The sequence below is a fragment of the Thermobia domestica genome, chromosome 3 (genome assembly GCF_964235325.1).
Source record: "Thermobia domestica chromosome 3, izTheDome1.hap1.1, whole genome shotgun sequence".
Taxonomy (NCBI): Eukaryota; Metazoa; Arthropoda; class Insecta; order Zygentoma; family Lepismatidae; genus Thermobia; species Thermobia domestica.
The window spans coordinates 81,469,146-81,497,074 of NC_137456.1; the positions used below are offsets into that span (position 1 = coordinate 81,469,146).

At 35.7% G+C, this 27,929-nt stretch overlaps 1 protein-coding gene across 1 annotated transcript in view; it reads left to right on the forward strand.

The window, feature by feature from the left end:
* The window catches only part of LOC145680556 (FAD-dependent oxidoreductase domain-containing protein 2-like), a 605,718-nt gene that overhangs the window by 172,259 nt on the left and 405,530 nt on the right, over positions 1 to 27,929 (forward strand). The window contains exon 3 of the mRNA XM_081751188.1: positions 27,602 to 27,768. Within this exon, the coding sequence (XP_081607314.1) occupies positions 27,602 to 27,768 (167 nt within the window). The remainder of the gene's footprint in view (positions 1 to 27,601; positions 27,769 to 27,929) is intronic.

The window sequence follows — 27,929 nt, forward strand, 5'->3', positions numbered from 1 at the left end:
TATCTATTAAAATGCTACAATAGCAATTAAAATCGCCTAGCTCCAACCTATAACTTTGGCTTTCAAATCTTTCATTTACGGTTATGTGTGATTTCACGTTTAACAGAGACAAACATTTTAAGTATTTGTACTTTAAATAGTCTAAATTAGTTAACTATATCTTTTTCATAAAGTTTATGATATAAAATTATTGTTCAAAGCCTTTGTATTTTAATAAGCCTTCTCTAAAATCAATGCATGCGAATTGTGCTTCCATCTTCCGAGTTCTTTTAAACTATGTTTATATGTTTGTGGTCAATCCTTTCGACAATGAGATCTCGGAAACTACAGGCTCTAGAAAGATGACGTTTTCACTGATCAATTGAAAATTTTGCGTAGATTGTCCAGTTCTAATTGAATATTTAAACAAGCATGACCATTATTTCTTTATTACATTTTTAGGGTACACTGGAAGCGTTGAAACTAAAAAAAAAAAAAAAAAAAACTAAAGCATCATGTCCTATGCGTTATACATTCCAACACCACATTGTTGTATATTGGGGTTGTATATGTCTCAGGCGTTTGTTTCATGGCCAAATAATAATGAAAAACGAAGGATAACCATTTCTCGAGTCTAAGATAAATCTTTATTTTTTTTGAGTATTTTGCCCAATGAACACCATATATAACTGACACTGTAAATAATTGTATATGTAACGTATTTGCTTATTACATACTGCATGCAAGAAAAAAGAAAACACTGGTCATACATGAATTAGAAACTCCAACCGGAAGTAGGCTCAAATCTTGCAAACGGTGCGAAATATTGAGAAAAAATAATCGAAAAAATCTCCCCTTTATGATACCCCTTGCCGATTTTTTTTTTAAAAATCAAGACGTCTTTCACTTGTGTCTGTAAAGGGACATGTACAGATGTTGTGAGGAATGAGAAGGATATTTATGCTCATATGCGAATGATGCGCTGTGTAGAGAGCGCAGGTTCAGCTAGTTTGAAAATAAATAGATAAAATAATATTAACACTTGCGCAAGAGCAAATCAACAATGGCAATAGTATACTTTAGACTAATGACAGTCAATTTAAAATCCAATGAATAGGACAAAATAAGCAGCGCCGTAACTTGTGGGGGGCAGTGGGCAACTGTTCCCCCAGGGAAGCTCCTTACCGTTCTACGGTGGTCCTCTAAGACAAAATTTTCTTACTCCGTACACGATACGAACATGAAATTGTAAATGAAGTATAAAATAGGTTCACTACATTACATAAACAAAACAACACACAAAAGGTAAATAAAACAAAAATGAATCGTGGGCCAATTTCAGAAGAAAAAATTCTACTATTAGGGGCTCTAGAAATAATATTTATTTGTATAGCTTGGAGATTTGTGAATATTGTCCCTTTAATTAATTTGTCATGTATGGAGCGGGCTCAGGGGCGTAACTAACGGCCCCTCAGACCTTGCCGTGCGGAAGGACCCACAGGCTCCGGGGACCCGTAAAGAGTAAGATAAATATGGAAAGAAGGGGCCCAAGACATACAAAATAACTTGTTTTAGGGGGACAAATACGCGTATTAATGCTTGCTCCCCCCCAGAAAAAATCTAAGTTACGGCGCTGAAAATAAGTATCAAACTTTAGATCCATTTTTATGTTTGTTTCCCTTTCCAACCCCTCTTCTTGAAAACGTTGAACGTGCGTCAGTCGTACATTTTCTGAATCTTTGTTCTATTCATTGCATGTGCCTCAGTCATACATATCCTAACTTTTTGTTGTATTCATTGCGTGTGCGTCATTCATACATTTTCTGAATCTTTGTTGTATTCATTGCATGAGCGTCAGTCACACATTTTCTGAATCTTTCTTCTATACTGCGTATTTTGCTTCTTGCTCCACGTATCCGTAGTGACTGCGAGGACTCATGAAGCCTGGGCTCTACAGCAATCATATAACTGCCTTGCCCCACGTATGATGCATCGTAAGAATTCGGCACGATTCGCGGAGCTGCTTTCCTAAACACACTTAAAAAACTGTGAAACAATGGAAGTGCACCAACAATGTTGCCAAATGTAGAAGGCATGGCGAAGGAGCAATAAAAAATACAGCACGTAAAGAACTATAACAGAAACACTCAGAATTATTCGAATTAAATGGTAACAATAATAAAAGTAAAAATATAAAACAACGATAATAATAATAACAAGAAAACGAAACTTGTCGACAATCCGACAACACTGCTTCCTCAGGAGATGTTCTCTGCATAGCGCGAGAGACGTCACTAACAAAATTTCATGGATAGTGGTTGACAACGGGGACACATGTTCGTTTTCTATTAGTTGCTGAAATTGGTAAGTCTAGGTCAAGCTTCACGACTCCGTGCAGTCACTGTACTAGAACAAGTAGGGCCTGAGCGACAAACATGTGAAAGCAACTATATAAAATCTGTATCTAATAGAACCAATACCAATGGTTTTACCTTACAAAATGGAGTTGGTAATAAAAAGGTTTAAAAAAAATAGTGAATTCTCAATTCAGGTATATTACGATGATCAGCTGTACATTTCCTGTTAAACACGAAATTAAAAGAGGAACAAATCATACATTTTTCAGGTTTATTCTCAGGTTGGATGAAAGATACGCGTGGGCCGCTATTTGGCTATTACTGAATTAGATCAAGGACTGCCATTGTCCTCCATTGAAAAATATGGACTTTAAATCTTGGCCGGTTTCGACTAGCGTACACTGTACAAGTTAATGGTTAACTAAGCGGTTGTAGATGCCTTTAGTACCCTAGATTCCGGTTGAAGTAACTACATGTTGATTTGATTTTTTTTTTCGATTCATTAGATTACGGCTGGATAGATGACATAAAATAAACGTTACAATAAATGCTCTTCCGTTACAAGAAACTTTATTACTGAGAGCATTTAAAGTAAAGTGTAAGAGGACGCTCTGTGTGTACGTGTATATACGTACGTGTGAGTGTGTTCGTAGCGAAAAGCGGGCCATGAAGGAAAGTAATCAACCCAGGTTCATTCAATTAAAGTGGCTGTGTTATTGTCATTCTCGTCGTTCAACACTTTTATTCAAACATCAATATGAAGAGAGAGAGGAAAAAACGATATTGGATGAGATGGCCTATGAGTTTTTCTTTTATTACTTTCTGTAGGTTGAAAGTTTAGAAAGCCAAAAGAAACGCAGGAAGAGTTTTTTTTTTTTTTGTTACTAGAATGTTAGAAATCTTTAATATTACTTTTTATGAATTTCTTGAGTAGTTATAATTTCTTAAACATATATTTTTCCTTAATACAAATTATAGTTCATTTCGGAATATGCATATTCTTTATACATTAAAAAAATAGTTTCCTTTTATAAAAGTTTTCAAACTAACGCGTCGAAGTTTGTTCAATACGAGGAGAATTTGAAAAAGTTTCCAGCCTAACATGAAAGAGAGAGAGATAGATTACTACGATTCAGGGCCGTGCCGTGGAAAATCAGCGCCCGGGGCGAGAGTATACGACGGCGCCCCCACACATATATTCCAAGCAATTTTTCCTATCTTTTTTCCTTTTTTCTCCTGAATTTTTCGCCCCCCGGGGCCGTTGCCCCGCTCGCCCCCCCGCATGGCATGGCCCTGCTACGATTGAAATATATGATGAACTAATTTTATATGTAATTCAGTTGCAATTTGAACATGGTGATGCAAATACTCTTGCTGTTATTCAGGAAAGGAAGAACAAGACGAGGCGCTCTCAGGACAACCAAAAACTACAGTAACTGTCGAGAAAGTTGATTGTGTGCCCATACTATAAACAAATTGGCCTAAAGTGGATTGCAGAGATAGTCTGGATATCTGTGAAGTGTGTTCATGACATTGATAATACGAAACTACGAATGAGAAGATTATCCGCATAATGGGTCTCAAAAGAGTTGAAAACGATTAGAAGTGATACCAATTGCCAGTTTTACGCGCAGTTTTGGACCATTTTCAAGGTAATGTCTCTAACTTTCTCAGCCGTTTGATGACTGTTGATGAAAACTGAATCCCCAACTATGATTCAGAAACCAAACAGCAGTCATGGCAGTGACGACACGCGGTTGTACCAAGCTTCCATATTTTGTTGTGCCATCATGCAACAAACAATATTATAAGTATTTACACGACGTTGCTTAATTGCAATACCGTGATTGCGGGCTACTTGGACCCTTAAGAGGGTACTTGGACCCACCCACCCACACACACACAAAACAAATGTTTGCGTCGTTTTAACTCCCATATGGAATGCAATATTGACTGAGTTCACTGTCAGATCCGTTAGATTGCGTCATAGTTAAGGTGTAGACACGTTGAAACTAGTTCTGTGGTAGGCTACGAAATAGCAGCATTGGTGAGAGTTATCGTTGACGAAAAGAATGTGTTTATTGTGCGCCAAACTTTTATGTGTAGAAGTTATTTGTAAGGAAGTGGATCGAAGGGTAAATAAACACATAAGTAATTACATATAGGTTAATGAAACTGACAGGTAAACTTTCTCATATACACTAAGGTGTGTGCGTAATTTCATTATTTATGAAGTGCGTCCACATGACCTGGAAAACAGGGCTACTTGGTCCCACCCCCTCCTTTGTTATCTTTATCAATGTCACATGTCACACAAGTAAGGATTTTTCATTGTTTCCTTACAGATACTTTTACGTAATGGTACATCAATATAAATGATTGCCTGGAATTCGAAAATATGCTGATTTTACAGAACAACAGCTTGAATAATGTTTAGCAGCAATTCTTTCGGGGAAAATGTCGCAAAGAGAAGCTGAAGCTCACTTCAAGATAAGTCGTCCCACCATAAAGAGAAGATTGAAGAACAGATCAAGGCAGAATTCGGGCCATCCGAAAGCGTTCACTGAAGAAGAAGAATTAGTCTTCGCTAGCCATCTTGAGAAAGTCTGTGATTTCGGATTTCAAGTTGATGAACTTGATTTCAGATTTATTGTGAAGTCTTATTGAGCTGTGCATGGCAGAACTGTCGTTGCTTTTAAAGACAATCTTCCCGGTCGAGATTGGGTGAAGTTATTTTTAAAAACGGCACCCCCAGTTAACGACTATATTCGCTGCTAACATAAAGAGGGCTCGTGCAGTTATAGATGAAAAAGTAATCAGCAATTATATGGACAATTTGAGTGAGTTGCTTAAGGAAGTATCCCCAGAAAATATTTATAATTATGATGAGGCCAATATGAGTGACGACCCTGGAAGAAAAAAGATCATTTGCCGCCGAGGATGTAAATATCCAAAACGAATAATGAACTCTACAAAGTCAAGTACCAGCGTCATTTTCTGCGGTAATGCAGCAGGATTTTCACTTCCGCCTTATGTAATTTACAAGACCGATAATCTTTGGACAACATGGGCAGAAAATTGACCCACTGGAACGCGTTACAATAGGAGTAAACACGATTGGATAGATTCGGCAATTTTTGAAGACTGGTTTATGTCTCATGTCCTGCCAACACTTAGGAAGCAAGAAGAGAAAAAGGTCATCATTGGAGATAATCTGTCCTCCCATTTCAGCGTAAATGTAATCAAACCGTGTGCGGAAAATATTCACTTTGTGTGTTTGCCACCAAATTCCTCCCACTTGACTCAGCCCCTGGATGTTGCCTACTTTAGGCCTCTTAAAATGAAATGGAGGGATATTCTCATTAAATGGAAACAATCAGATGCTGGGAAAAGACTGTCAACTCTGCCGAAAGATCAGTTTCCAATGCTACTCAAAAGAGTGCTACTGGATTTGCGACCAAATGTATCTGACAATTTAAAGGCCGGGTTCAAGAAGTGTGGGATATTCCCACTAAATAAAGAGGAAATCATGAGGCGATTACCTAATCAAGATAGAACCACAAATTTGGATTTAGTTGGAGAAGCATTCCTGGCACAGCTTGAGGAGAAAAGGAATGAATTTGTCATCCCTCGCGTCAAGAGAAGGAAGAAATTGCAAGTGCCCCCGGGAAAAGTATTTACGAAAGTGACCTTCAGTCACAAGAATTGTCTACCGGCAAAACTAAACAAGTTCGTCCATCAAAAAGGGGGAAACGACAAAAGAAGAAAAAAACGGAGGATGAAGACTATTTTAGCCTTCAGTCATCAGGAGATAGTAATCTATGTGCTTCCAGTACTGATGGTGAAGTTACCAGTCATTTGGAACAAACTATCTCTTTTTCCAGAAAAGAAAAGTTAAAGGATAAATCTTCATTTCAAAATGTGGGACAGGGGATTTTGTTCTTGTTCTGTGGAATGGGAAAGAATTTCCAGGTGTAATAATGAACACTTTGCCTGAAGGTGCCATTGTAGATTGTATGGAACCTACAAAAAATATCTGGAAATGGCCCAAAGAGAAGGACACACTTTTCTCCAAATGGCATGATATTACGACGAAGATTAATGCTCCTCAATTAATTAAAAGGGAGTTGTTTTCACTACACTTCTGAGACTTACAACCTAACTACAATCCCTGAAGATGGCCCACGACAGATATGCCTCATTTTATTTTATGTTAATAACTATGTATTATTTTATTTCAAATACTTCTCTTGGGCTAAGTAGGAGAGTTTGTGCCATTAGAGGAATCAATTTGCTGTTAGTAGCAACATGTTCTTGTGCCTACAATATGTCTCATACCTTATTTGATAGTATCTCTTAACATGTTCTATTTCTTTTTTGCAGTAAATAAAAAGTGTTATTTTTAGAACACCTACGTCCTACTTAGTTCCAGGGCAGATTCCCATGGTTTTCTGTTAGAAAATATAGGGGTGGGTTCAAGTAGCCCGAACCTGAGTCTTACTTGGACCCATGCTTTTACAGCAATCGTTTGTGCTTTGTTTTCAATATATGTAATTAAAAACGCCCTCGATATGTACAATAATGTCTGCAGTTCTATTAATTATGGGTTACGGCTATAACTTTCGAGTTTTCGTGGCTGAATACAGAACAAAAGAACGAATTTATTGCAAAATTGGGTCCAAGTAGCCCGCAAGTACGGTATATACAAGAATCGCTTTATCACACACTCAAATTGTACCAATCGAACAGTTCCCTTTCTATGTTGAGGCAGAAACTTTTCAAACTGCCCTCGTAAGATAAACTTAATCTGGTGCATGGGTGTCAAAAGTTTTAACACTGAAGTCGTCTTAAGTAATTTGATATCTGGGTGTGAGTCGAAATACTGTGAATAAATAAACGAAATCGGGAAGCAGCGTAGTTAAAAATATCTTCAATTTTAAACTCGCAATGTTAAGTCCAGATAAAAAAAAAATGTTCTCTGATATGCTTGGGTATTAACGAAAATGCTTGTTTTTAATAAAATTTTACATTTCACTTTATTTCATTTGAATGGGATGGTGGAAAACATACTTTGGGGTTTTAAATTTTTTCGCTGAATCTTTCATACTCATGTATATATTTTGATGAAAAATTAAATCATCACTAGTTTTATTTTTTTTTATTTTAAAAAACACTAAGACTAATTAAAGATGCATACTTCTGTTTACAAAAGGATGGGTTTAACTAGTGCTAACAGTAGCTTTGGCCTTGTCTATGTTTTGCTAATGAGCACAAGACCTGCCTGAAGTATGTCCGACTTTCTCTGATGTCAAGTCTCCAGGGCGTAGGTTGATGACCGCACTGCACGTCGTGAAAAGGGATGGATCAAAGATGTGTTTAGCCTTCAGGAGACACTACCTTCACTTGCGTCTGTTGTTGTAAGGGACCGGGTATGTTGGGCATCGTCGTGGAGTCTTAGTATGATTCTAAGTGCGCGAAAATCATGAAGCAGATGGAGCAAATATACTACAGATCGGATGGAGTTTGTGTCCAAGATTTTCACACAGGAACAATAGTAGCTTCGTGTGGAAATTGCACAGAATATGCTGCACACTGCGAACACATATTCTCATAACCTGGAGACTACCAGCACAGATGATCAAACGCGAGCGTACAAGCACGTTTGGAAACGAAAGTATAGTCGATCCAGTGAGCATTCAAGCTTATCAAGGTCAAAAATGGCTCTCCAGATGAGTAGGAAAAACAAAGTAATATTATTTGTGATCTTTGATTATCGTGGTACATGAGTACGTAGAGAAAATACACAAGCCATGAAGGACTACTATCTGGACGTCCTTCGTTGTCTACGTGATACTGTACGTCTAAACCTACGTGACCTTCGGAACTCAAGGCTTGACTACTACATCAGAATAACATATCTCTTCAAACGTTTTTACGAGTATTGAGAGTAGTTAAATGGGAGCGTAAGACTGTCAGTGTCTGATACTGATTTGGAAACAAGAGGACTTTTGAAATTTTCAAGGATATCGAATATTGTCCGTTTCGAAGGACAAATATCCAGCATTTCCAGCATGAGGAAAGGAGGTAGCTTCCTTGATATGTCAATCCTGGTACTGTTCTTTTTTGTTTGATTTGAACTGTTTATATTATTTCATTAATCGTAGTTATATCAATTGAAATGACGTCAAAGATATGGTTATTAGTTGCTTGTAGATACATGTTATGGGGCTTGCTGTGCTTAGGATCCGTTCTAGCAGAGATCCTAATTTATTACTGTAACTGCTGTACTTTTCGTTCCATTCTAGCAGAGATTCTCCCTTGTCACGGAAATCCTCTAGCAATTCGTTGATTCTTACAACAGAGATCCTTTCCTCTTATAGGATTGCTGTGCTTAACAATTCGTTGATCATATAACAGATATCTTTGCCTGATGAGGATTGCTGTACTTACTGATTCATCGATCCATGTAGCAGAGGCCAATCCCGATAACGGCTCTAGAGTGAATATATAAATGGTACAAATGTTAAATTTTAATGAACATTATGTGTATTATGTTTTCAGTAAATAGCCAATACTTTGTTTTTTCACCATTGAAACTGAGTTGTACCAATAAATTTATGTATATAATCTCGTGATATTTTTGGAATAACAAACTTGTAATCTCCAACACACATACAGTATGTAGGTTGTAATAGTTTTGTACTGAATAGCAGAACATGATTTTAGAGGGATTTATTCACATATAGCTCATTCACCTTTACCTCCGTTTTCTGGAAATTATAATAATAGAACACATATCTCTAACAATAACCTTCTCCGTCGTTTAAAAATTTCAGATGAATAGCTGCACTACTACAGTACTTCACTGTATGTGTGTGTGTGTGTGAGAGAGAGAGAGAGAGAGAGAGAGAGAGAGAGAATACGTTGTTCAGAGAGAAAGATAGGAGATAGAGAAGCATCAACAAGAACACAGACACAGACACACACACACACACACACACAGTGGTTCTAAAGGATGGCCTTTCTTTTCTTTTGCATGCTGTGACACAAGGCATAGTGGCTGGAGAAATAGTGGGAGAGGGGAGAACCACGCCTCCATTCACTTAATGGCATTAGCTCTCAACAAATAAAATAGGAAAAAAAAGAGGCAAAATCCGCCATTGTTGTGGAAATCATCCGCTTTTCTCGTGTGCTTCGAAGGCAGGCGAAGCGGCGACTGCTCCTACTAGCCTATTACTCTTCCTTCAGTGCATCTCCGCCGACATTGTCTTTTTTTTTTAAAGGTAAAATATAACAAGAACAGGGTTGGTATGTACTAAGCATTATAAAAGAAGTCCTGATTGACTGATCAACGCCTAAGCTAGAAACTTGAAGTTTAACACATTGAAGGCCATACTTGTGCATAGCACGAGCGTGCTATTTTGTCCAAGTCGGCCATGCACGTGCATAGCACGGGCAGGCTAATTTTATAGATTGAAATAGTGATGTCGTCATTTCCTCTCCGTTCCATGGTGATCGCCATGTTTTTTTTCTATACAAACGCGTGAAGCAAATGGTATATTTTAAAGTCTAGTACAAACAAGGACAACAGCTGTAAATTTATTTACAATTATAAAATATTTTAACGGCTAATAAAGCTGGAGAAAAGGGTACAGATTTAGAAAATGGAAATGCGTTTAGGAAACTACGAATAAAATCAAGGGAATTCATAAAGAAAGACTAATATCTAAGGAACTTATTTCTAAAAGCGTCACATCTCTAAGTGATACGGTAGAAATCAAATAATTAATATAAACGTCATTATCATGTAATTCATGTTAAGAAGCAATTATACACAATATAAACTCCCTAACGTGCAGATTGACAAACTGTCGGTACAAGGAAAAGTGTAAAAATATATAATTTTTTTTAAAAGTATCTAATGTTCATTCATTCATTCTATTGAGACATTTACTTTTCTTATATCCAGTTTTCATAATGGAAGCGCACAATATTAATGCCTACAATATTACCCCCCCCCAAAAAAAAATTGAAAATTTCCAATCCGGACCATCAGTGGATCGTAGGTCAGATCTTTTCTTATACTCTCTATCAACTTTTTTGTTTTTAAATAGAAACAGTATAATAAGAAAACATCCAATTATGAATGGTTCAGCATATATTCTTAACAACTGTTAAACATTAATTCTGTCCACGTATGCAATGTTACGAAACATATTAATGAATCAAACATTTTCCAGAATTATTTAAGGTTAATATCTGATTATGAACAAGATGAGTACATTTGTTTTCTCTTTCTTTTTCTATATCATTGTTTTTAGTTTCAATGATTAGAAATATTTAAAAAGAAACATAAATATTTCATTCAGTCTAATGTTCGCAATTCAGAAATATTTCATCACTATTTTCGTTTTGCATTTAGGTCCTTTAGGTATTTAAGCTACTTGTTGTTTAGAAAATAAAATAGCGATCACCATGGCAACGAAAAGGATGTGATGTCACACTATTTCAGTCTATTAGTAAAATGAACTCCATTGTTGACTGAAAGCGAGAATAATAGTAGCTTTACTTGAGCGCGCATCATGCTACTGACAAGTAAACCTTACGTTTGGGTGAATCGAGTTGCTGACTGAGACACATATGAGAAAGTAGTACTAAATGTGGTCAGTATTTCAGTGAAATTTTAGGTGCGAAGCTCCAGAGGTTTAGGAGATACAGTTACCAGAACATCTCATGGAAGTACAGAATAGTCATCATACAGTTGGAGGTAAAAGCTCTGTAAGACTTCTTGTAACGACAAAAGGTGAATAACAAATATATGGGTACATATTAGGACTAGGGGGAAGTCATATAGTAAGGGTATACCTGACGGCGGCCATCTTGAAATCCGCCATTTTGAAGTAAGGTTAAGTTTTTAAAATAGGAATAGGGTCATATGATACATGATTTAAGGCGCAAATTTAATCAGAAGAACAATGGTGATGTTAATTTTGATTTACGCGCAACTGGTAAAAAGTTACAGGGAAATTAAATATTGTTGCAGCATATGTATTAGTCCTTTACCCCACCTTGTAAATTGTGTTAATGATAATAATTAAATAAAAAGCAGGTGGATAAATATTAGGTTTATGGTAAGAGTTGTCTTGATGGCGTCCATGTTCAAATCAGCCATTTTGAATCAGACAGAAGTTTTAAACAAAACACATAACAGTGACACCTTATTAATAGCAAATTTTACCATAAATCCAACCATATAACCATTTTTGCTTTATCATTACCCAGCATTTGTTATCGCATAAACAAGTTGGAAATTTAAGGAAAAATGACCAAAGTGGAATTGAGTCATAATTGAACTTGGGTCTTTCTTCCAAAAAGTCCTCAATTAGTACAATCAGTATGTAGTTCAAAAAAGTGTGCATGACTTGCACAAATGCTCTGCTCACAATGAGCACACCTGACAAAGGCAATCGAGTTAACTTGACACATTTGTCGTTAACAATTCCGTCAAAGCAGTAGTCGTAAGGAGCGATCCATTTAATTTTGTGCTGGTTAATGATAAAACAAAAATGGTTATACCGTTGGAGTTATGGTAAAATTTGCTATTAATAAGGTGTCACTGTTATGCGTTTTGTTTAAAACTTTTGTCTGATTCAAAATGGCGGATTTGAACATGGACGCCATCAAGGCAACTCTTACCATAGACCTAATATTTATACACCTGCTTTTTATTTAATTATTATCATTAACACAAAATTTACAAGGTGGGGTAAAGGACTAATACATATGCTGCAACAATATTTAATTTCCCTGTAACTTTTTACCAATTGCGCGTAAATCAAAATTAACGTCACCATTGTTCTTCTGATTAAATTTGCGCCTTAGATCATGTATCACATGACCCTATTCCTATTTTAAAAACTTAACCATAATTCAAAATGGCGGATTTCAAGATGGCCGCGGTCAGGTATACCCTTACTATATGACTTCCCCCTAGTCCTAATATGTACCCATATATTTGTTATTCACCTTTTGTCGTTACAAGAGGTCTTATAGAGCTTTAACCTCCAACTGTATGAAGACTATTCTGTACTTCCATGTGATGTTCTGGTAGCTGTATCTCCTAAACCCCTGGAGCTTCGCACCTAAAACTTCACTGAAATACTGACCACATTTAGTACTACTTTCTCATATGTGTCTCAGTCAGCAACTCGATTCACCCAAACGTAAGGTTTACTTGTGAGGTTTTCTTGCAGGTGTGCTCGCATGAGGTTTGAAACGACAAGTGAAGGCAAAATAATGCAAAATAACACAACGTGGATGTGTCCTGAATACGGGTTTTGCATGCCAGAATATTTCATACTAAGGCTAAATACGCTTAAGAACTCTAAGCACGGACTTCTTTCCTATATTGAAAATAATGTCAAACATAAACCATTGTAGTTCGGCTAAGGATACATGTACGGTTGCAATGTTTGTTTGTGGGTGTAGAGGAGGAAATGACCTTTAATTTGATGTAATAAAAACACCTTCTGAGCAGTAGAATATTTTGTAATTCTTTAATGAAAAAACATAAAAAATGGGCGGTTTTCTGGGTATTTTTTCTAAAAGTACCCCGCTTTTATAAGTATTAACATTACAAAGGTTTTGTGACGTGAGGTACCATTAAGGAAGTATTTTTGGAAATTTGACGATTAGGGGATGAAATAGGAGGCTGCAGTTAATATAATAAGATGTCTGAATCTCTTAAGATTAAAAACATGAAATTTGGTACTAGGAATTTGGATTTATAATAAGCATTTATGTTTAATCGCTTTTTGATATTTGACTTACGAAAATTCGATGTGGAAAGAGTAAAATGGAAAACGTTAAATAACTAAACAGGTACCCCAGAGTGCTTAGACTTCCAAATTATGCTATGCATAAATATCGGAAGTCATATAGAATGGTTGTGTCCATCTGTCCCTCTGTCGATAAGTATCAAAGCAAAAACAATAACTAGTGTCCACGAGCGGTATTTTGGATTCAATTCAGCATCCCAAGAATAGGCTCCATCTCATCCATTAATCCTCTATTCAAATTAGAAGTACTAGATATCAACTATTTCCGGTTTCATAGTTCATAGTCATACAACAAAAGCAATAGTATGATCAACGGTGTTCTGGAATCGACAACGTCTTAAGGAAAAATACTATCTCCGCAAACATTACTCTACTACAGCGTTTCCCAACCGGTGTGCCGCGAATGGGCCGCTGGTGTGCCGCGAGGAAATCGAAACAAAATTACTAATTCCATAGCAATAAATTGCAAGACATAGGGAAAAATTGTATATTTGTTGTTTCACATTACTATGAACCTCTACTATGAATCTACAATTTTAAGTTTCATACTGTGTTACTTTTCTGTACAATTTTAATGTGGACAAACGTATATGTTATCATTGTTATGACTGTTATTGCTTCTTTATTGTTGCAGACTATTTCGTAACTTAAAATTAAAAAAAAAAATCATTTAATCCTCTTGGCAAAGCAAACGTACATACAAATTACCTACTGTGTTTTAAAAGTACAAGAGATTTGTTTGTTCGTTCGTTCTTGAGTGATCTTCCTTCTTAGTGAAAAATCGAATACAGCTTTCGAAACAGAAAATGTATTGTTTTTTAAAAAAATCTGAGTCCTATGTTTCATTGCAATATTGTTTTGAAGTTTTAAATTGAAATGAAAAATAAGCATAATGATTTTCACGAGAGATAAAAAAAAAAAAAAACAGTGATCGAGCTTTCTTCTGTGTGAGAAAAATCAGTAATAGAAAAAATACCACGGTAATTTATATTTACAAATAATAATAATAATAATATCTATGAGTGTGCCGCGAGAATTCAAGCTACCCCGTAGTGTGCCGCAAGTTGAAAAAGGTTGGGAAAGTGGTAGAAGATAAATAATATTCCGTTTCAACTTTAATAGATACGGACAAGTGCTATGTCTTTAGCATCAGTTAAGCATCTCCAAAAAACATAATAAGTTCCACCCATATCTCTCTCTCTCCCTACCAAAACCGGAAGTTGTAGAAATTTACTACCTCTTTCAGTTCCAATATTGATCTCGATAGAACAAAACCTGTAGCAGATATTGAAAAGTGATTACTTGGAATTGATTCAGCGTCTCAAGAATAGTGTATAGAGTATCTCATCAGTTAACACTCGATTAAAACTTGAAGTGATAGAAATTGATCGTTTTCCGGTTTCAATGTTATTTGCTAAGGAGCAAAAATGGTAATAGAGTGAAAAAGTAATAGAAGGCGATAAATGATTTCTTTAAGTATGCGTTCAGTATCCAAAGATTAGATTTCATTTCAGTTTTATTCTTCCATTGAAACCAGAAGTAGTAAGAAAGTAGAACTTTTTCGATTCCAATATTGAGTTCTATATAGTAATAATTGTAAGATATAGTAAGAAACTGTCTTTGACATGGATTCAACATTAAAAAAGAGGCTTCAGTTCTTATATTTTCCCGCTATTGCAGCCGGAAGTTATGGATCTAGTATACTTCCGGTTTAATATTGAATTCGAATAGTTTGGAATTTCATCATTGTTTCAGAAATGTGAAAGCAAATTCACTTGTTTCATATTTTAAGAGTTAATTAAGATATCTGTGTTCGAATTTCATGCAAGACATCGAACTCAGACAAATTCTGTATGATAGAACAGAATGAGGAACGAAAATATTCCCTCAGTAACATGTGGAGGCATTTGGTCGGTAAATTGTATTTTTACTTACAATTATTCTTACGGTTCGTTCTTGGTTGTTTTAAAGTTTACTATCTCGTTTCGACATTGAAACTGTTATAAGACGTAAATTTACGAGTTACTCTTAGAAATTTAGCCATCTCTCTCGAAAAGACTAAATTCTGGAGACTTCTATGTCCTTATTTTTGGCTTTACTATCCTCCACTACCAGTTTCGTTTGTTACTGTTCTTTATTGGTCAGTTCAGAACGTGTATTACCATCATAGTACAATGACGTCCATTGGACATCCTCGGTTCCAAGGGCATGAGTCGCAGATATCAGAATATTCAGATGAAGCTCCATGAACATTTTGTAGAAATCCTCTAACCGCTTCCTATAGGACGGAATATGAAGAAAGGACTTAATACGGACATTCAAATATTATCCCATGACAGGTCCATCCCACTGATATCCAAGGAAAATCTTGTGTATATTTCCATTATCCTTAAAAGTTTCTATTGCGAACCTAAATGTCCCGGGACAGATATGAGACATGTACTATGTGAGTGGTCTGGATATGTTCTTATTTCCCGTAAAATTATATTTTTAAATTATTAATTATTATGTAGTTTATAAGATTACTGGTTAGACTTTATGTTCTCTACATAAAATGTTAATATTTCAGAGTCAATATGGAATCTAAACCACACAAGCTTCCTCGTGGAATCCAAGTCGGGTATCTGCACCGGAGAAAAACATAAATATGCAAAATTTTAGTACAGACAATAGCACGAAAACAGCACTACGGGCACGAAGCCATTCCATAGCATTGTGGATAGTTGTTCTATATCAGTATTCTGTGAGGACAATTACCCTCTGCTTTAAGTATGTAGAGGAGAAATAAAATATACAACAGAAATAAACATGTAACATATGAATCTGTGAGGACAATTACCCTCTGCTTTAAGTATGTAGAGGAGAAATAAAATATACAACAGAAATAAACATGTAACATATGAAAGGTTCAAAATATATCAATCCTTCAGGGAGAATGATACCATGAATCTTCTCTCATTCTAGTGTGCCCCAAATAAAGTTGAATAGTTAATTGGAGTTTAATGTCCATTTTGTTTTAGAACCGAGGGTATGTGGAAGGGACGTACTGTTTAAAACGGGTTCCGAGCCTGTTCACTTCAGTTTGAATCCGGCTAATCTATGTTAGGTATTGGATCTCTTACTTATATGATAATGGACGGATATAAGGATCTTTATACGATAAGCTAAGTGCCAAAATTTTCCCTGTCTTTAGGCGAACAACTTTGGACTAGAGGTATGTGAATATTTTAAACTTAATATTCTATTTCATACATTTTAAGGGTAGACAACACTGTAGTGTTTGCCTGCTTGAAGGGTTGGGGGGTGCAAAGGTTCTGCACAGACATAACAGTTTCACTTTTTTTATTAGTGTATTAGTATATAATTGATTAAAATACTCAAATTTAAGGCTGGCAATTGCTCCTTCCAGCCCTTCCTAAATGACACCCCTGTTACCAGGATAAACCTGATTCACAGAAAGAGAGTCTACCTGCCTGGCTAAAACTTCATTCCGAAAACAGCAGCCTGTCTGCCTGACGTACGTCACTTACGAACATAGTTATCTTGTAATACAAGTGTCAGAGTTTCATAACTGTCTACATCATAAAACAAATTAAGTTAACAGTATTAGTTTTTGATTTTGTCATGGTTATTGAAAACTCAAAGGACGAATGTATTGAACGACCTTTCAGTAACAGATCTTGAGGGAAGTCGTATCGGTAAAATATAAATCGGTAGAAAGTGAATAAAGAAGGATGATCTAATGTATTAATTATTATTGTAAAATTTAAATTTTTACCGACAAGACTTCTCTCGTGTTACCACTGCGTCTTTTTATTTATATGATACCTAGGTATATTTTTCAGTACTCTGCCCAAACTTTCACAGATAGAATTAACACAACTATGAACAAATTATTTAAAGAACGTACCTATCAAAGTACATACACTATGTAACTAAGGTTCATTTTCCAAGTGAAAGGACTTTCTATCCACACACATAAAACTGCCATTATATTCATTTTCATCCTTGGAAAGATATTTTACTCTTTAGTAATAAAATTCTCCCATGTAAAACTTCAGTATTTCCTTTTGATATTGACAATGTACTGTAGGTCACATTGTATGACTATTTAGAATTAGTTTACAGTATATGTGTGTGAAAAATTCTTGGTTTATATTTCTAATTGCATCAATGAATGATTTTAAACGTTTTATTTTTAGTATAAAATATATAAATGTTTCTTTCTACACTTAGAAAAAAACAAGTTCAACCAAATTACACGCTACTGTCATAAATTTTACATCTGCGCATAAATAAGGTTATTTTCCCAATACGTACAAAAACATTCATATATATGTTTTATCAGAGAAATGCACACATCATTTTTTGTTGTTATTTATGTTAAATTAAATCGTTCCCATCATCTCCTGGAAAGCTTCTCTTTTTTAAATTTTCGTTTTAAAGCTTGCAACGCATATGATGAACTGCCGAGGAACAAAGAAAATGATGCAAAAGTTCAAAGCATAGCTACTATCTGTATATGCGGTTGTGCCGTATTATCCACTTTAATTATTTCCAGTGCTCTTGTGACAGGAACTGTAGGGTTTTATTATCTTTTTTTTAAAAAAAAGTATGTTATTAAATTGAAGAGTTAATTTAAAAGCTTGACTTCATTCCGTGAAAAATAAATGAGAAGCAACTTGTATTGAATTACCTAGATATGTACCATAGACACGATTTTTGATTTTTGTCTAACATCATCGAGAAACTAAGAATAACGTTTCTAAATTCTGTTACTGACAAACAAGACTTGAAACTAACTTAATATATGGATACTATAAGTACTTGTGTCTAAGAATGTTAACAGCAGTTATCAATATTATTCCAACGTGAAATCTCCTATGCAGAATACGAATTGATAAAGGAGAATGTGTGTCTGTTTCTTATTTGTTTGGTATTTCCAAATCCATACCTTTGAACAATTTGATTTTTTTTTAAATAGTTAGCACTTCGGTCGATATGGATTTTCATCATACTACTTTGATTAACATGTGTATCCCAAAATGTGAGAAGAAAGCTCAAAAATTAGAGTATCTTAGAAGCCCCCATTAAGTTAGGCAGATGAAACTTGGTACATACAATGACCACCTAGAACATTGTAACCACCTATGTAATATCTGATATGCCAACCTTTGGCTCGCACGACATAAGCAATGCAGTTGGGCATTGAAGCAATGAAGCACATCTATATCTACACAAATCACTTAATTCCTGTAAATTCTGCAAAGGGGAGAGAGGGGTCGTATTTGACGTTCAATGACATCCCAGGGTATTTAATTGGTTTAAGATCGGGCGAATTTATGTGTTATTGCAGCAATTGAAATTCGCCTCTGTGCTCCTCGAACCACTGCAGCACAACTGTTGACCATATGACAATGAGGTTGTACTGCTGAAAGATACCATTACCAGCTAGAAACATGGCCAAGATGAATAGGGTACATGACCAACAATGACCTGTCGATAGCTAGGAACAATCATGGTGCTCTCAACAGAGGTCAAAACAATTTCGGGGAGTGCCACCGGTTCGCGAATTGGAGCTTCAAAAGTATTGATCTATGTGATTAAGTATAAAAATAAAACCGACTCAGTTATAAACACTCAGCCGTATTACTACAAATAAAAGCGTGAATTTTCGACAGAAAAAAAATAGGTTTTACACCGAAACAAGGTATAGGCATAAGAAAGGATTTTTTGAGAATATAGAGTATATCCCGAACCTCTTATTAGGGACTCGAAACTGACATACAAACTTCTGATTAAAAACAATTAAACATGTGTTTCAGGGTTATCGAAAATTCTGCTCTTAAAGGTAAAAAGGAAGCAATTCCTGAAATATTCAAATTTCAGCGACTTTTTATTCATGAAATGCCCAATGTGAGTATATGCTCAAGTTAAAGATGTAAAATTCGGTATTTAAACTCTGAATTAAAAATAAATGCATTCGTGTTTCAGCGTTTCCGAAAAGTTCCGCTTTTAAAGGGGGAAAGAGGGGTAATAGTTACAGTGTTCAAAATTCTTGTTTTTCATTCAACAAACCTTACGTTTCCCGTAAGAAGAACATATACTTCGGCTAGTTAATCACACTTCCATACACAGTTGATAAAAGATTGAAATGTATAGTAATTTATAAATCAAAAAATATGTGTGGGTAGAGCAAGAAATATTTTCCACCTAAACTGGGAATCGACCCCGAGTCGCCCACTTGGGGAAGTAGACGTTTTACCGACTACGGTATTGCGGCTTTTAATATTACAATAAACAAGTTTCGTCTTTATCACCGTCAACTCTAAGTACGAGAAGAATGTGGGGTACCCTTTTAATGAAACTGGACGAAGGTCAAGTCTAGTTCTGGCTGGCCCAATCTTGTTCAAAAAATCTTGACCTCCCACCTTGTTTTAGAAAGTGATGATATAGCAACTTTCGCAGGAAATTCTATACTCTAGGCTAAATTACAATCTTAGTTGTATAAAGAAAATTCCTATTGGTTTGATGTAGTTTCAGCTGTAGATAAGAATATATAACTTTTTAAAGAGAGGTGGCTGATCAGTATTTTTGAACAAGACTCAACATATGAGTCTCTCAGAAACCTTTCGTGAAGGTTTGTCGGTTGTATGTAAAACTTATTCCGCCTCATACCTAACAGTAAACATTATTAGCTTGATATGTAGAAATGAAGTTGTTAACACTATGCAAGCTGAAATCTGTTGCCAGTTTTCTTGTTTTTCAGTACTTCGCTAATGTACTGTACGTAGAATGTTTCGCTAAACGTCTAGTGCTAAAACCATTTTATTTTTTTTTCTACCGTAATCTATGAATGAATCAAAATAGCTGAAGAATAAATACCGAATGTTCTGGAGCTAATGTTTGATTCTGTATTTGACGGCAAAGTTGATAATTCTTTGAAACAATGTTTCACGATTTTCGGAATCGTCATTTAAGTATTCTCAAAAGACAGAAAGATTAATTAGAAGATAAAATACATAAAACACTCATAAGCATAAATTACATAGCCAAAAATTATTCAATACAAGTTAGAACATGCTTGTATTTTTTGTGTCATGTGTTTTACTCACTCGTCATGCTCCCTGCACACAAGACTGTATTAATGTGAAACACACAAGAGCAATAAACCTATAACAGGGTTTCACACTTTATTCAAATTTTTGCAACTTACTTACTTCATATATTTTTGTAATAAAAAAAATTTTGATGTAAGTAAAGAAACATTTGTTTGAAGTAATATTGCAGAAATTCCACCCAACAATATAAACAATTATTATATTCATCTTTAAATTGCTTGTTTAAAGATGTATTTGCCATTTATTTCGCATACCTATCATTTTCTGACTACCTGATATAGCCTTTTAAAAATACACGAACTGCCAGGAAGCTGGAATTTGCAAAACCAGAGTAGCACAGGATCAAATGTGTCGGACTAATTATATTTGTAACAATGACAACAGAACTATGTAAAATAGAAAAAATCTATAATAAATTATTTCCAAATTTGAAGTCACTTCGACGTGCTTATTTTTCGTTATTAAAACAAGCATATAAATCCATAATAATAGTAATAATAACAATACCATTTTTGTAACGTTAGATATGGAACTTAATATAATGTAATAAAAGGTTCGATTTCTCATTTACGTGGTATGTTCAAAAAGAAACCGAACTTTTGAAATTGCACACCAACCGGCAAAGGGAGAGCGCGCTGCGGCTTCTGAGTGCACCTAGCAGCAGATTTAGACAATAAATTGTCATTTGCCGCGTTTCACCATGACCGATATTTGGTGACATATAACCGTAGAAGTGAGCACATGCACAAGCTGTTCGTCAGATTACTAATACAGTGACAATTAAAAAGCTTTAAGAATAAGGCGTGTGTGTGAAATTTTGCTACAAACTTGGGAAAATATTTACAGAGATATTTCAATTGCTTTTCAATTCATTCAGGGCCTTCTTGTCCAAAAAAAAAAAAAAAAGTGCACATGAGTAGGTCAAAGATCAAGGTGAAGTTGGTTGAATTTTTTGATTGGAAAGACATTGTGCATCATGAATTTGTATCACGTGGTCAGATGGTAAACAAACAGCTGTACCAGGATATTTTAGCTCGTTTGAGGGATGTTGTGCGCAGGAAAAGGCCTGAATTGTAAAAAAAAAAAAAAAAAAAAAATAGTGTACCATGCCAATGCACTTACTCACGCTTCGCTTCTCATCCGCAGTTATCTGGCAAAACACCAGACTCCCGTTGTGCCTCATCCATCCTATTCTCCATACCTAGCCCCAATATACTTTTACCTGTTTTTCACAAACTTAAAATCACTTTGTAAGGACATCGTTTCCAAACCATAGACGAGATTCAGGAAAATGCGACAGGAGATATGCGTCCCATCCCAGAAAATGCGTTCCAAGAGACTTTCCAAAAATGACAGAAGCGTTGGGAACAGAGTATAGACAGAAGAGGAGACTATTTTTAGGGGGACAGTACTTCAAATGTTGTACAATGAGCAACAAAGATGTTGCAGCAGAAGTTCGGTTTCTTTTTGAGCACACCTTGTAGACTTTCTTGGAATACGTAAAAGGGACTTCTGCTGCAACAGCAGAACATCAAGACGCGCGTTTGACGGGCTCGAGTATAATTCAAACGTTGAAATGTAAGTTGTAGGCTAGGTGATGTTTCAAAAATTGAACCTGTACAGAGTTAACAAGATATATGATTTTCAACGAATTTAAAAAAGTTCGTTACTGAATTCTCTATGTCTGTGTGTGTGTGTGTGTCTGTCCGTCTGTCTGTTATTTGCGATTTTTTTTTCAATTTTGAGCCCCCCATTCGATAGAGCGTCAAAAACTATATAAAAAAGTGATGGAATTTTTCGCGTCACTCTTACCGTTCCCGAAATATTGACCAAAAATGGCCGATTTTCAGATATCATATCTCGGGAACCGAAAGTTATGGAGAGACCATATTGGTGTTGATCAATACCTAAGAGGATGGTAAACATTTTGGTAGCAAATATTAACCGGTGGCCACTGGCCAAATGGCCACCGTTCTCCAGATATTGGTCAATCTCGGGAACTGTAAAGACATAGGGAGATAATATTTTGTGAATTTTTGCAAGAAACAGAAGAAGGTGTGGATAGAAAGATTTACTTTTACATGTAGGAAAAATCACAGTTATCCTTTCCACTCTATCTCTCCATTCTTTTTAAGTTTGTTCTGCCAATGCTCTTGGAGCATTCTCAACTGGTTCTTTTCTACCATTTTCATCTTTTCAACACAAAACGTGTTGAATACGAAGTAAACACATTAAATAACACATTAAATGATTTTTTAAATCTAAGAGTTCTAAGTGTTTTCCTTTTAATAAGAAAACCGTGCGTAACATCCCTTAGGCGCTCCTGCTGTAACTAACGGGAGCAAAAACTATTTTTACACACTTTTATTTAACGTACTATGGTTCAACCGTGCTCTCAAATCCTGCAACCTTATTTCCCGATGTCTTACAATGATGAAATTATGCACAGTAACGAAAGTCGCGTGACAATACGTTATTTCATTGTAACTTTTATATATTTCTATATCTTTAACTATATATATATAACAATATAAACTTAGTGCTCTTTACTAATTATATATCCTATTCAGCTATGCAACCAAAACGCTCTGGAGATGGCATGTATAGCAGCGGCGGCTGGTACTATATGTTGCATGGTTGTGCAACCGGATATATATTTTTTAATACTAAAGATATTTTTAGGTATTAAAGTAGTGCACAGTAAAAAAAATAAACCTTTGCTCTTGAGTACAAAACAGAATTGATGCATTTCTAAAACAATTCAATAAATAAAAAAAACTGAAAGAAAGAGAGTGATTTACATTTCCAGTTGCAGTGAGCGTTGCCACTGGAAGCAGTAACATTGAGCATATGGCAGTGAGCTCCTATCTCTTAACATGAGGAAGTGGATTTATTCCTGCGTCGCTGCTATCCTCCCGTATTGCCCCCTTCCAGTTGCACCTTTTTCTGCTACTGGTATATATTCAGCTTCTGTAATAGTTACGAATTCCTTTGCTTGGCAGCGCTTGACTCAATTGATAGAGTGGGTGACATATAGAGGCTTGGAAGAAAGAAGTTATTCACAAAACAGAAACTCGTAAAGAACAAATACGCGTCTGGTGGTAGCAGGGGCGGATGCAGGCTGAATTTTTGGGGGAGGGCGGTCGTTCGAAGACAATAGGTTTTATTTTACATTTATAATACAAAGGTGAAAATTCTTGGAATATGTTTTATTTTTAAAATAAAAAAAATATCCTATTCTAGGGGGAAGGGGCCATCGAGTCTCGAAGCAGAAAATGTCTTACCACTGATCTAATTCCTAGCTCTGTGTCTTTCGTGCACATGATCCCGTGTTCGATTTCCGGCGGAGAGCATAAAAAAATAATCTCAAATCATTCACTTTCAATGCTCATCTGTCTTCTTTAGCCTAAATTTCTGGAGTTAGACTAATATATTTTTTTTCATTTTCGAAGAAAAAAATCTTAGATTTCATGCTTCTTTATAGTAGAACAGCAGACAAAAATATGTGGTTACTGAAAAGGGACTCTTTCTCCCTTATATTCATACAAAGAAATGCTAACGAAATGCATATTGTCGGAGGAGAGAGGTGTTTCTGTACCCTAAAGAAAATAAGCAGAAAATATTTGCGGTAGCAATGCTTTCTATTCAGAAAAACTTGGCGAGCAGCATTTCAGATTTCAATGAAGCCATAAAAAAATTTGAAGCTCGAAAAGAATGAAGAATATCGTCCATTTTAAAATAATGCATCATTTACTTAATTAAATAATTTTGTTTAACTGCGTTCATGAATATATGCAATTTTCTTGCTTTTTTTCTTTTAGGGTTAATGATATCATTCATGGCTTACAGTACATGCTATATATTCGATTTATCTCTTGTTTAATGATATGAGTAAAGAAGTTTTGTATATAAATAGTGTATAAACGTACATTGATAGTGGTTGTTTAAAAAAAAGGAAATAGCTTGTATTAAACAAATATTAGAGAATACACTTTAATCAATAAATATACAAATACAGTTTAAAAGGACATCCCTCTTCATATTTCCTGAATATGTTTTGGATAAGACTCAAGAATGCTGGGAGAAGGGAACACTTGCGCGTACCTACCCATCTTTGATATTGCAAAAAAGGCAACCGATGCTTCTACAGACCACGAACCGCTACTGATGTATAGTATAACATTCAGAGAACTTCGTAAATTACATTGTTATTGTGGAAGTACGGTCACTTTCAAGAACTGATTGAATATGAAAACATAATAAAATTACAAAAAATAAACATGTAAAAATCTCTGGTTAATGCTTTTATAAAATGCGAAAAAAAATTCTTTTATTGTGGGTAACACGAGCAAATGGGTCTAAGTCTTAAAATCATTGAGGGGCAATTGAATATACTGAATTACAACGATCTACTTAGAGACCCGAATACTCTTTTAATCTTAGTTTTATTTCTTTACTTTTGTCGCACCAGAAAGTAGCTCAATTTTTTGTGGTGTAATTTTTGAATGTTCTCGTTAGGTAGATCATAGTATTAAAGACCAAGTCTCGAGAAGCTTTCAGGAAAAGAAATTAAACAAAGTTCTACATCGATAAAAATGTATTTAATTATGATTAAAATGCAGAAAATAAAGTAATTTTTTGTATAAAACTTGTTTTCCTTATAAAATATTAACAAGCAAATTAAACCAAATCCTGCTAAAAACGTAAAATATAATTCTGTTTTCAAGAAAATTATTTTCTTTCTTTTTTTTAAAAAAAAATATTTATACATGAATAAAAGCAAAATTGTGGACAGGTCCACATACTCTTATTGTATAGGAGAGCGCTCCCCAATTTTTTTTTTTTAGTCATGCATAAATACGAAGGCGATTCAAAAAGTAATACCCCCAAGGTGATACTTTTATTTATGTTTGGCAAATAGCACCAATACAAGTATGAATGCAAAGCTTGCAATGTCAGCTACAAATGGTGGTATCACTTTTCAATATGGTCCCTTACTGGCAACACACTTGCGCCAACGCGAAACAAGGTTCTTCATTCCGTTGGCGAAGAATTGTGGTGGTTGCTAACGACATCATTGCCGAACTGCGTCACAACTGTAGCGTTGGGCCCTTAAGATGATCCTCAAGTTTCGTGAAGAGCCAAAAGTCGCAGGGCGCAAGATTCGGACCATAGGCAGAATAAGTCACAATGACAACAACACTTTGCCAGTAAATGGGACAACTTTGAATTTTTTGGCGGAGGAGAGAACGTATGGCGGTACTCCATCGACTGACGCTTCGTCTCCGGTTCGTAATGGTGTATCCACGACTCGTTGCAGGCGATGAGTGTTCTTAGGAGCACAACTTTCCGCAGTCAGAAATTCAATGACAGCCCGCTGTTTCAACCTGACGTCACCACTGAATACCACGGATTGTGCCATTACTCTAGAATGAAAACAGATAGAAAGGTGAAACAAGTGGAATTTTGTAGCTTAAACATTAATGCATTAGTGATGAACAGTTGGGAATGTTTGCAGTACTATTGGCCAAGTAGTGGGCTTGGATACATTACTTTCCGAATCACTCTCGTATATATATTGTATAAAGTAATTTTCTTGAAAACAAAGTTAGTTCTTTTCCATTTTTTGTTAATTTGTTTAAAGAAAAGAACGTTTTGTAAAAAAAAAAACAACTATATTTTATTTTCTGTTTTTCTACAGCATTAGCTATAAGTCGTAATACATTGCTATATTCTAAAGACAAATATTTACTTAGCTGTTTCTACTGGTTTCCCAGGTTTGGATTTCATCTGAAACATAGCTCTACGTCTCATATAGCCTCCGCTAAAAGTTCAACTACCAACCAACCCCAAAAAACACATCAACCAACTAAACAAACAGTTTCTTGCTTTTTCGTGATTATGATGTACGTACATAACACATTTAGAAAAACGCTTAATATTCTTGCAATATGTGCTAACACATGGGCTGAAAAGTCCCGGGCCTAACAAAGAAAACACCGTTTTTTTGGTTCAAAATTAGCTTTATTCATCAACGTAATCTCCATGAAGAGCAACGCAATCAGTCCAGCGCCGCTCTAACATTTCAATACCACTTTTGTAGAACGATTTATCTTTTGCCTCAAAATAGGCCTCAGTTGCAGCGATAACCTCTTCATTCGTGCGAAATTTCTTACCGGCGAGCATTTTTTTTCAGGTCTGCGAACAGCCAGTAGTCGCTGGGAGCCAAATCTGGCGAATACGGTGGATGTGGGAGCAATTCGAAGTTCAATTCATGTAGTTTTGCCATTCTTTTGATTGACTTGTGACACGGTGCGTTGTCTTGATGATACAAAAGTTTTTTCTTTGCCATATGCGGTCGTTTCTTTGCAATTTCGGCCTTCAAACGCTCCAATAACGCTATATAATAGTCACTGTTAATGGTATGTCCTTTCTCAAGATAGTCGATGAATATTACACACGCACATCCCAAAATACCGAGGCCATAACCTTGCCAGCCGATTGTTGTGCTTTCGGGCGCTTTGGACGAGGTTCACCAGTTGCTGTCCACTCAGATGCCGATCGTTTTGATTCCGGAGTGAAGTGATGGATCCATGTTTCATCCATGGTCACATATCGACGCAAAAAGTCCGGTTTGTTACGTTTAAACATGGCCAAACACTGCTCAGAAGCATCAACACGTTCTTGTTTTTGGTCAACAGTGAGCAAACGCGGCACCCACTTTGAACAGAGCTTTCTCATAGTCAAATGCTCATGCAATATAAAGCCAACACGTTCTTTTGATATCTTTACGATGTCAGCTAACTCACGCACCTTCACTTTTCGATCATTCAAAACAAGTTTGTGGATTTTTTTTATGTTTTCTGATGTTACTGCATCATTTGGACGTCCACTGCGTTCTGCATCATCGGTGTCTCTACGACCACGTTTGAAGTCAGCAAACCAACGTTTTATTGTTGTTTCTGATGGAGCGGAGTCCCCATAACACTTTTCAAGCCATTGCTTCGCTTGAACGGTATTTTTTCCCATCAAGAAGCAGTGTAAAATTAAAACACGAAATTGTTTTTGATCCATTGTTTTGAAACTAACACAAGTAGGGTCACTCTTAGCACAATAACTCACAGACGAATGAATAGAATATCATGAAATTCTCACAGCTGTCTTGTGAAGGTTAGTATTCACTGAAAACAAGGTGACTGCAATACAACTAGCGCCATCTATGTGTTAGGCCCGGGACTTTTCAGCCCATGTGTTAGCTGAATATTTTCGAAATATTTTGTTACAATCCTATTTTCGTTTTCTGCAGGGAGCTTCTTCGCCCGATATCCTCGCCATCGGACCTTAATTTCCATCAACAAGAGGTTCACAGGACGAACCAACAAGGAATTCAACATGAGGCATGATTGGAACTCACTTCTTAGCGATGACCCGGAATTGGAGTTTCGTCACTATTCACAGGAATTCTTTCCCGATGTAAGTACATACTATATATAAATATCAATAGTGAAAAGTCAGTTTTGCAAGTACCACTTTTTAACAGCAAATTGGTGGCTGATATTGCAAAAATAAAAGTTGTGTAATATTTGATTGAAACTTTTCTCTCATGTAACGGTTGCATAAGTTTTAAAATAATC